This window comes from Natator depressus, chromosome 12, assembly GCF_965152275.1.
Source record: "Natator depressus isolate rNatDep1 chromosome 12, rNatDep2.hap1, whole genome shotgun sequence".
NCBI classification, from domain to species: domain Eukaryota; kingdom Metazoa; phylum Chordata; order Testudines; family Cheloniidae; genus Natator; species Natator depressus.
In genome coordinates this window covers 10,433,367-10,444,471 of record NC_134245.1, presented here as the reverse complement: position 1 = coordinate 10,444,471, position 11,105 = coordinate 10,433,367, and the positions used below count along the sequence as shown (strand labels likewise).

At 52.6% G+C, this 11,105-nt stretch overlaps 1 protein-coding gene across 1 annotated transcript in view; it reads left to right on the top strand.

Moving 5' to 3' along the window:
• The first annotated feature begins 1,888 nt into the window (after positions 1-1,888).
• TMEM30B (transmembrane protein 30B) overlaps positions 1,889-11,105 on the top strand; it is a 49,188-nt gene continuing 39,971 nt past the window's right edge. Inside the window, exons 1-2 of the mRNA XM_074969104.1 lie at positions 1,889-1,895; positions 7,646-9,873. Coding sequence (XP_074825205.1) covers positions 1,889-1,895; positions 7,646-8,841 — 1,203 coding nt within the window. The 3' untranslated portion in view covers positions 8,842-9,873. The remainder of the gene's footprint in view (positions 1,896-7,645; positions 9,874-11,105) is intronic.

Below are 11,105 nucleotides of genomic sequence, written 5' to 3'. Positions count from 1 at the left end.
TACCAGGGGCCTCCTCTCCTGTTTGCGCTTCGCCAAGCTCTGACTGCTGTGACTGGCTAGGCTCCTCCGGGGTAGAAAAGAACTCCCGACTGCATGCATCTCTGGCCTCCGAGTCATCTTCTGCCTCTGGGCCCCCCTCCCCCTCTTCATCCAAGATTTCCTCCTCCTGGCTCAGTCCACTCTTGACTGGCATGTGAGCCAACAAAGTATCGACAGGGGCCTTTGCAGTGGAGGTGGGGTCGCCACCGAGTATCGCGTCCAGCTCTTTGTAGAACTGGCAACTCGTGGGCGCAGCACCGGAGCAGTGGTTTGCCTCCCGTGCCTTGTGGCAGGCATTGCACAGCTCCTTCACTTTTACCCTACACTGCAATGTGTCCCAGTCATGGCCCCTTTCTGTCACGCATCGTGAAATCTGTCCGTAGGTATCATAATTCCTACGGCTGGAGCGCAGCTGGGACTGCACAGCTTCCTCTCCCCAAATGCCGATGAGGTGACTTGCCCCAGGTTACCCACAGGCAAACCAGGAATAGAATCAAGGTCCTGAATCTCAGGCCACTGCTTCACCCACTAAGACATACTGCCTTTCTTTTTTCCTTATAGTGGCTCTCTGTGCAGCAGTGAATTTAATGGATTTTTATCTGAAAACACAACACATTTATAAGAGAGTTCTATCCTATAATTCAAAAATAGGCAGACTATTTATTTGTAATACTGCACAACACTGCTATAAACAGTACGTTGTGCAATTGTCTTTCCAGTGTAAGTCTTTGTATTCTAGCTTTCATCCCAGACTGACTTTTACAGCCCAGTTATAGCCACTTAAACACAGAGGTCAGGAGCAAAAACACTGACAGACTTTTAACTAGAGAACTGAACTGGGCTCTTACAACAACTCCTTCTTTTCAAACGTATACTAATTTTCCTTAAAAAAACAAAACAAAAAAACAACTATTTGAATTGACAGGTTTCAGAGTAACAGCCGTGTTAGTCTGTATTCGCAAAAAGAAAAGGAGTACTTGTGGCACCTTAGAGACTAACCAATTTATTTGAGCATAAGCTTTCGTGAGCTACAGCTCACTTCATCGGATGTAATGTAATCGGATGCATCCGATGAAGTGAGCTGTAGCTCACGAAAGCTTATGCTCAAATAAATTGGTTAGTCTCTAAGGTGCCACAAGTACTCCTTTTCTTATTTGAATTGAGTAAACTATATGGGCGTAAGAGGAAGTCACAGGATCTGGACTTTGCCCTGCTATTTTGTTAGCAGGAAGTAACACTGGAACATGATTACTGTTATTTTATGAAGCATGTCCTACTAAATTCCTTCTTTGTACTGCAAGATTAGTCAATATGGGAAAACACAGGGGTTTACTATTCCTGGAAATGACATATACAGACATGCCCCCCACTTCTCCTGAAATTTTGGTGATGAACTATGGTAAAAAGAAAACAAACATTTAGAAATTATACAAGTGATTTGGTACCCACTGAAACAGCAAAATGCATCTTAAGTGACAGTTTCTAGAGCCCACCAGGATATGTGAATGCAATACTCACGAGTACATTTAGGGCCCATAATGTGCATGAGTGGCAGCTGGCAGTGTGTACCCATCAGAGTGTATGACTGCGGTAGCTGGAAATCTTTTTTTCACAGTGAAGTAGTCTGGGAGATGTTTTAAATTGTTTTGTATTTGACAATCAGTGTCCCTAATTTGGCTTTGTTCTGAAAGGAGTTACCTTAATTTAGAAATATAACAGAGTTACTGTTATGACAGAATGAGTGTTTCTTGGCAAAAGATCTGTCTTTTTTATTACTCGAAGAAAGAACACAGGGCAAGGGACCACAAGATCAAGTGGGAACGACCGTGTCGGAAGTAATTCAGAGAGAATGTCAGGTATGTCTGTTTTGTTGCTTCTCTGAAGCCTTGTCTACAGCAGGGAATTTTTACCAAAAAAATCCCATTGTAAATACACAGGTGTGGATAGGACTTAATGTAGATGGCTCTCTGGCATTAGTGATACAGTGCTGAAAAAGGCTGCTGGAGTCAGAAAGCTGTCTATACTGAGTTCCCGCCTTTGCAAATGCTTGTGTCACAATCAAGTGCAGTGTAGTAATAGCTTGAGAGAGAAAGTGTAAATGTAACCACAACAGGAGCTAAATTGCCTGTGTACTCTCTTTCAGCAATAAAAAGACATAGACCTTTTGTTTAACGAACTTGTGCCTGTACATGCTAGCCCACCAATAAACATACTGTGAGGTCACGAACCGGAGTTTCGTAGCTACCTAAGGGCAAGTCTACACAACAATGACATCTGCGTCAGGGGACCCAGGCACTATCTAGCTGCCCTCAACCCAGTTCAAAAAACTGTAAAGAGAAGCGACTTTAACTGTTTCATAAAAGACTAAAATCTTGAGTATATCATTGGACATACTATCATGGGCAGGAGACTATCAGTTTCCCCAATGGGCATGTCAGAGACCACCTTAACCTTTCTAATAGACATAAGTCACACTGCAAGCTGCTGCACTTCAGCACCAGGCATATTGCCAGCTGCCACCGCCCCCCCACATTCACTCCCCTCCTCCTACCCCTCCAAGGATACTACCAGATGCCATGATCAACATCCCCCATGAATAACAGGTATGTGGATTACTTGCACGTAAGTCCTTATGGGTATTTGGTGCTTCTAAGCTGCACCCACATGCTTGAACAGACCTTAGGCTCACTGCTAGCTCCTGTGCTCGTGTCCTAATGAGGTGTTAACTAGGATATGTCCAATAAATTGGAAATGCTTTGTAACCTTATCATTTGATTTGATAGTAACTATAGTGTTTGATGATAACTGATGAGTCCCAGAAGTTAGTTGTATGAAGTTATATGGCATCTAATTTGTTTAAACCGTTTTTCCCACTCAGCATGTGAAACATTCCTAGCTGTGAAAAAGTGGAATGTGGGAATGATTTCTATTAAGCATGTTTTTTTCACCCTGAACAGCCCTGCTTGCAGGTAGAGATGGAAACATTTCTTTTGTACACAATAATATCACTGAAACAATAGCTCCCTCAGTAAAAAAATTAAGCTATTTTTCCAGATTTGGAAACTAGTAGTAACAATCTCATTTTATCCATTGCCAGTCATGCCTCCTATTTTCCTGGTTGAATGTTGGTAATTTTAGATACAAACATGCCTAATGTTTCTAATTAACAAAAAACATACAATGCCTTTGACATTGTTAGTTGTTAAGGTGTTAAAATACTGGAATTGTGTTTCTATTAGAGTTCCTTACCAAGCTATTTGTGGAATTCCCTTTAACTGTTTGCAATATAAGCAGTGCATTCTCAGAGAGTAGTACCCAAACCTGAAAAACACCTTTTTTGAGCCTTGCATAAAGTCAGCCCTGGATAATCAATATTTGAGTTTGAATGACCTAAGTATTAAGGTAGCAGGCTGTGCTATGTTTGCAAATAGTGAGCAGGACTGTCCTACCATGCTGTGCTGGGGTGTGTGTATAGATTTTGGGCTGGACTATTTATAGACAGTTTGCTATATGCTGTGTGTGTATATGTAGACACTATGCTGAGCTGACCAGATGCCATGCTGGGTGTATATGCATTTGTGTATATTGTGGTAGGATGGATTGCATGTGTATAGATTGTGCATTAGGCTGTTTACATATAATACATACTTACCTGCGTGTAAATGCTTTGCTGGCTAAGTGTAGATACTGCATCAGGATGGGCTCTATGCATTTGTGTGTATGTATCCTGCAGGACTCTGCATGTTTGTAGATACACTGCAGTACTGCATGTGTGTGCGTACAGAAGGTCTGCAGGGCTGGTCTGGGGTGTGTGTGTGTGTGTGTCTGTGTATCTTATTGTCTGTGTAGAGATGACTGGCTTGACTGGGCTGGTGTGTGTGTGGATGGCCTGCAAAACTGGGCTGGGGTGTGTGTATCTTATGTTCTGTGTGTATATAGATTTAGTCCTGAGGGCATTCTGTGGCAAAAAATTAAAAATTCTGCACCAAAATAATAAAAATTCTGCACACAATATTTTTAAATTTTGCACAATTCTGCAAATTTTATTTGTCAAATAAATGTGAAGGTTCCAGCATGGCACTGGGGAGCACAGGCCACTGGCTGTACAGAGGTGGGAGATCACTGTACTGCTCCCCCCCGGGACACAGACTCAGCAGTGAGGCAGCACCCAACTCTGACACAGTGCAAGGACTGGGCCTGCCCCAGAAACACCTAAGGGCCCTGCCCCTTTGTGCCAGGTGCACCAAGTGTGGGTAGGCAGGCTCAGCCCGGCAGGATCCAAGTGTGGAGGGGCTTAGTATGGTGGGATCCAGGTGTGGGTTGAGATGGTTCTGTGTGGGGCAATCTGGGTGCGGGGGGATCTGGATACACAGGGGCTTGTTGGGGGGGGTTCTGGGTGCAACAATAATGGTACTCTGCAGGGGGGGGTCCAGATGAAGGTGGTTGGGGCTCAGCAGGAGGGGTCAGGGGGGACAGAGCTCGGTACAAGAGTCTGGGTGTGGGGGGCTCAGTGAGGGGTCCAGATGCTGGGGGAGTGGGGCGGGGATCCAGGTGCAGCTGGTTGGGGCTCGGTGGGGTGGTGATCCATGTGTGGGTGGCTCGTCGGGGTAGTCCAGGTGCAGTGGGAGTGAGACTCATCGAGGGGGGGTTCTGAGTGTGTGTGGGGAGATGAGGCTCAGCAGGAGGGTCTGGGTATGAGGGAGTCTGGATGTATGGGGGTTGGGCAGATGGGGGAGCAGCTCCCTGTACAGAGATCTTTCCCCCTGCAGCTGAGGAGCGATGGTTGTAGAAAGTGTGTTGTGGGGTGAGGGGAGTTTTGTAGAGCTTCCTGTAGCTGGGGGAGAAATCTGGGGTGTGTCTGACCCGGCCCCAGATGCCGTGCAAGGGAAGAGGAAGTCCCGTGCTCCCCAGCCCAGCTGGGACTAGCAGCTGAGCCCGGCAGAGGGTAGGAGCCACCCTTCAGGTCTTCCCCAGTCCCACCCCGTGCCCCATTGTGATTTACCTCTCTGCCTGCTGCCCTGGGCACCTGAAATATACTGCTGGGGAGGGTCGCATGACCACTCTCATGGCTTCCCTTGGCTTCCCCATCAGAAAGTCATTTTTCTGCAGGGAAGCAAAGAAATCTGCGGGGGACATAAATTCTGTGCACACGCAGTGGCGCAGAATTCCCCCAGGAGTAATAGATGCAGGGTGGGTTGTGTGTGTTGATAACACTGATTTGTGGTTGCACTCCATTTTGTGGTGTTGTTAAACAAATTAAAGTGGGTACAGGTTCGCTCTTCATTCACAAGAAGTTCGGCTGGGCAGGAGACTGGGGCCAACCTCTCCCTTGGGCTCGATGAGACCCTGTCCTGTGGGGCATGTATGTGTGCTTGAGAGCTGGGCTGTATGGGATGCTGCTGTGGAGAGTGTTGTCGAAGACGTGCGCTCTCCCCTGGCCTGCTCGGAGGGGTTTGGGGGGCGGCTATTCCAGAGAGCCGGGCTCTCCCTGGGCTGTATGGGACCCTGCCCAGGGGGGCACTGTTGAAGAGCTTAGCTCTCCCCGGCCCCTGCCTGGGGGGATGGGGGCTAGGCCAGAGAGCTCTCCCCAGACTGTATGGTACCCTGCTCAAGGGAATGATACCAGAGATCCGGGCTCTCTCTGGGTTCTATGGGACCATGCCCGGGAACGCTGTCAAAAAGCCAAGCTCTCCCCTGGACCCTGGCTGGGAATAGGGCAGGGGGTGGCTATGCCAGGCTCTCCCTAGGCTCTATGGGACCATGTCCTGGGGACACTGTCAAAGAGCCAAGCTCTCCCCTGGACTATCCTGGACCCTGCCTGGGAATGGGGCAGGGGGCGGCTATGCAGGGCTCTCCCTGGGCTATGGGACCCTGCCTGGTGCTGTGGGGCAATGACAAGGAACGAGGCTCTCTCTAGGGTTGGATGGGGCCCTACCTAAGGAGCACTGCTGGAGATCAGGACTGCCTGGGGCCCTGCCTGGTGGGGGGGGGGGGCAATGACAGGGAGCAGGGCTCTCTCCGGGGGCTGCTGGCGGGGGCCCTGCCTGGCGGGGGGGGGGCAATAACAGGGAGCGGGGCTCTCTCCGGGGGCTGCCGGCGGGGGCCCTGCCTGGCGGGGGGGGAGGCAATAACAGGGAGCGGGGCTCTCTCCGGGGGCTGCCGGCGGGGGCCCTGCCTGGCGGGGGGGGGGCAATGACAGGGAGTGGGCCTCTCTCCCGAGGCTGCCGGCTGGGGCCCTGCCTGGCGGGGGGGGGGGGCAATGACAGGGAGGGGGGCTCTCTCCCGGGGCTGCTGGCGGGGGGGGCAATGACAGGGAGGGGGGCTCTCTCCCGGGGCTGCTGGCAGGGGGGGGCAATGACAGGGAGGGGGCTCTCTCCGGGGGCTGCCGGCGGGGGGGGGCAATAACAGGGAGCGGGGCTCTCTCCCGGGGCTGCCGGCGGGGGCCCTGCCTGGCGGGGGGGGCAATAACAGGGAGCGGGGCTCTCTCCGGGGGCTGCCGGCGGGGGCCCTGCCTGGCGCGGGGGCAATGACAGGGAGCGGGGCTCTCTCCCGGGGCTGCCGGCGGGGGCCCTGCCTGGCGCGGGGGCAATGACAGGGAGCGGGGCTCTCTCCCGGGGCTGCCGGCGGGGGCCCTGCCTGGCGCGGGGGCAATGACAGGGAGCGGGGCTCTCTCCCGGGGCTGCCGGCGGGGGCCCTGCCTGGCGGGGGGGGGGGGGGGCAATGACAGGGACGGGGCTCTCTCCCCGGGGCGGCTGGCGGGGGGGGGGGCAATGACAGGGAGGGGGGCTCTCTCCGGGGGCTGCCGGCGGGGGGGGGCAATAACAGGGAGCGGGGCTCTCTCCCGGGGCTGCCGGCGGGGGCCCTGCCTGGCGGGGGGGGCAATAACAGGGAGCGGGGCTCTCTCCGGGGGCTGCCGGCGGGGGCCCTGCCTGGCGCGGGGGCAATGACAGGGAGCGGGGCTCTCTCCCGGGGCTGCTGGCGGGGGGGGGCAATAACAGGGAGGGGGCTCTCTCCGGGGGCTGCCGGCGGGGGCCCTGCCTGGCGGGGGGGGCAATAACAGGGAGCGGGGCTCTCTCCGGGGGCTGCCGGCGGGGGCCCTGCCTGGCGCGGGGGCAATGACAGGGAGCGGGGCTCTCTCTCGGGGCTGCCGGCGGGGGCCCTGCCTGGCGGGGGCGGGGGGCAATGACAGGGAGGAGGGCTCTCTCCGGGGGCTGCCGGCGGGGGCCCTGCCTGGCGGGGGGGGCAATAACAGGGAGCGGGGCTCTCTCCCGGGGCTGCCGGCGGGGGCCCTGCCTGGCGGGGGGGGCAATAACAGGGAGCGGGGCTCTCTCCCGGGGCTGCCGGCGGGGGCCCTGCCTGGCGCGGGGGCAATGACAGGGAGCGGGGCTCTCTCCCGGGGCTGCCGGCGGGGGCCCTGCCTGGCGGGGAGGGGGGGGCAATGACAGGGAGGGGGGCTCTCTCCGGGGGCTGCCGGCGGGGGCCCTGCCTGGCGGGGGGGGCAATGACAGGGAGGGGGGCTCTCTCCGGGGGCTGCCGGCGGGGGCCCGGCCGGGTGGGGGGCAGCCGGCGAGGCCAGGGACGGGGTGGGGAAGGTGGTGTCGGGAAGCCCTGGCCCGGGCGGGGCCGGATGGCGGGCCGGCGGCTCCGCCCCTCACCTGGCCGGCGCAGGCGGGGCGGGCCGGCTCTTCGGCGGGCCGGGCCGGAGGTGCGCCTCAGCGGAGCCCGGGCACCATGGCTGCCGCCGCCGCCTCGCCCTGCGCCGAGCCGGCCGGCCGCAACAAGCCGGACAACACGGCCTTCACGCAGCAGCGCCTGCCGGCCTGGCAGCCGCTGCTGTCGGCGGGCACCGCGCTGCCGCTCTTCTTCTGCGTGGGCCTGGCCTGCCTGGCGCTGGGGCTGGGGCTGCACTTCTCCTCGGGCAGCATCCGCGAGCTGGAGCTCGACTACACCGGGGCGCCGGGCAGCGGCCACAGCTGCTCCCGCTGCGCCAACGCCAGCCGGGCGGCCGGGGCCGGGGCCGGGGCCTGCACCTGCTCGCTGCGCTTCGAGCTGCCCGAGCGCTTCCCGGGGCCCGTGTGCCTCTACTACCAGCTCTCCAACTACTACCAGAACCACCGGCGCTACAGCGTCTCCCGCGACAACCGGCAGCTCAGCGGGGACGCCGCGGGGCTCCGGAGCCCCGCCACGGAGTGCAGCCCCTTCCAAACGGACCCCCGGGGCGTCCCCATCGCCCCCTGCGGGGCCATCGCCAACAGCCGCTTCAATGACACCTTCGCCCTCTACCACCTGGCCAACGGCACCTTCCACCGCGTGCCCCTGGACAACCGAGGCATCTCCTGGTGGACCGACTCCAACATCAAGTTCAGCAACCCCGCACTCGTCAATGGCACCCTGGAGGCCACCTTCAAGGGCACAGCCAAGCCCCCCAACTGGCCCCAAGCTGCCTACCTGCTGGACTCCAACCCCAACAACACCGGCTTCATCAACGAGGACTTCATCGTGTGGATGCGCATCGCTGCCCTGCCTACCTTCCGCAAGCTCTACCGCCGCGTGCGTGAGGGCAACTTCTCCTCTGGCCTGCCCCAGGGCACCTACTGCCTCAACATCACCTACAACTACCCTGTCCTCTCCTTCCAGGGCACCAAGAAGGTCATCTTCAGCACTGTTTCCTGGATGGGGGGCAAGAACCCCTTCCTGGGCATTGTCTACCTGGTCTTTGGCTCCGCCTGCATCCTCACTGGCTTTGTCATGCTGGCTGTGCATATCAAGTTCCAGCAACAAAACCAGATGGATGTGGAATAGAGAGATGGAGTCCAAATGCCCCCAAACTTTGGAGGAAGTTGTGCTTCAGATCCAAACTTTTCTGCTAGCATCCAGGCCTCATCCTTCTCTTTCACTGTTATAATTCTGATCTCAGTGGGTTTACTGTCAACTCTCACCACTGTAAGTGGGAGCAGAATTGGGCCTTCCGTGTCTGTAATGGGCTGAATGAAACCTCCTTCTCCTTGCCACAAAACTACGGGAAAGTTCAAACCTGGTTAAAACTCTACAGCTCCAACTTATTCAGACTGAGTGATAAGAGCATCACTCGGTGTATATCTGTGCACCTAAAGGATCACTGTCAGATTTTCTTTTTGCCTAACACAATTACCAATGTTTCTAATGACACCATAGACTTTTTTCTTTTTAGGAGTGGAAGAATTTCAACCTGTTTTTCATCCTACACTCTTTTCCTCTGTCTGGGTTTAACTTCTGTTTTTCTAACCTTTTTCTACCAATGAAAGTGAAGCTTGCTAGTCTGTTTATTTATAGATTCTAGTCAATTGCATATTCAGGTTACCATGCATTAGCACAATGACCTGCTGTTTGGATTGCAAACTTTACAGTGGATTGTCTTTAAAATCTAATCATATCATTTAATAATCTTAACATTTCCATTAGGTCTGATAGGATTTTTACAGGACCTGTATTTGAGGCCTAAGTTATTGGTGCCTTTTTCTTTAAAGTAGTAAAAGGGACATTTGGCAGTATCTTAGAAAGACCAAAGATCAGCAAGAGACTGTTTTCACAGTGATGAAATTGCTTGATGCATATTGCTTGAGCCCAAGGTGTAAAACGCTCCCATAAAGAAGCATCACTCTGCTGGTGGTTGATAATCCAATTGTCAACTGTTTTAATTTTAAAAATACTTTTTTTCTTTAAATTTTTGAAGAGTAGGACTGTATACTAGTCCTTAGTGAAATGGAAAAAATTGAACTGGAGCTGTCCAAAAGGATAAACTTTAAGCTTGATATTAATCCTTAGTGAGAGACTATCTTGTGAGATACCAGCTGGGTAAGTGGTAACAGTGATCCAAAACTATTTCTCTTCCCTCTTTCCTTCCTCTCACTTGAGGTCTTGCTGGTAGATGCAGAGTGACTTTACCTATAAGCATCTTCTGAACAAAATTGACTAGTGGTGGTGGAGTCCACTTAATTTCACTTATGGCAAAAGGCTCCTTTCTTTCTCTGCTATAGATTTATCTTCCATTGAAAAGGGTAGAAGGATCTTACCTCGTCCATATGTTCTTTTTCTAAAAGATATTGCTAAGAATGGCATTAAATAACTTTGAGACAAGAAACACTTATATGGCAATGAAAATTGGTCATCCAACTTGCTTATCTAAAATAAATAACTTCATAATATTTTCAACCAAAACATACCCAATCATGTGTTCAAAAACAGTGACCCCAGCTAGGAGACTAGCCTGGGTTCTCAAATATGTATTTTCTTGAATGTTTATATTTTGTTTCTGTCCTTTGCGGGTTTTTTTCCCCTCTTAAAGAGTTGAGTTGACAAGAAGTTAAAGTGACGGTACCTTGGGAACCATCACTTGATAGTGGTTGCTTATGAGAGGTACTCTGGTTAGCCCTGATTAGGATTCCGTATTAGATGTCTGAATGTCTGTGGCATGTAGATGATCTCTAATTCACAATGTAACTGCTCCCCTTGTCACATCTATGTATATTTGAAGTCTTTGGGCAAGTGTGGAACCGCTTTTTAATTTTTCAAGTTGGGTGATTCTTACTGCAGAAAAGTTTCTTCAAACTGAATTATAAATGCAGGCTTATTACGACTTCAGAAGCAGTGTCTTTTATACCAGTGCTGTGAACTACATGTCAGTTGAAACTTGAAAAGTTATGTAAAGACTTAACCAAATTGCTTTTAGTTCTTTGAAAATGCTTTGAAGTACACGAGTAATTGTCTGTCTGAGAAATGACTTCGCATATTAAATGAACTTTTTTTTCAAGTTCACAGTGGAACTGGCTCTGTGGAATGCTGTAAGTGCAAGAAAAGGCCTTCATACGAACAAATATAATAGCAGTGTGTTCGGCCTGTGGACCAAATTCAGCTCTGTTCCACCCATGCAAATACCACTGAGGTTGCAAAGGTGTAAATGAGGGCAAACCTTGTCCTTTATGTTGTTGTTAACATTATTCTTGCTAACTATTCTGTTTGAAAAATATATTTGCCCTGCAGTCTGATTCATCTGGGAAGTAGTCTGCAGGATGCGAATATACGTAACT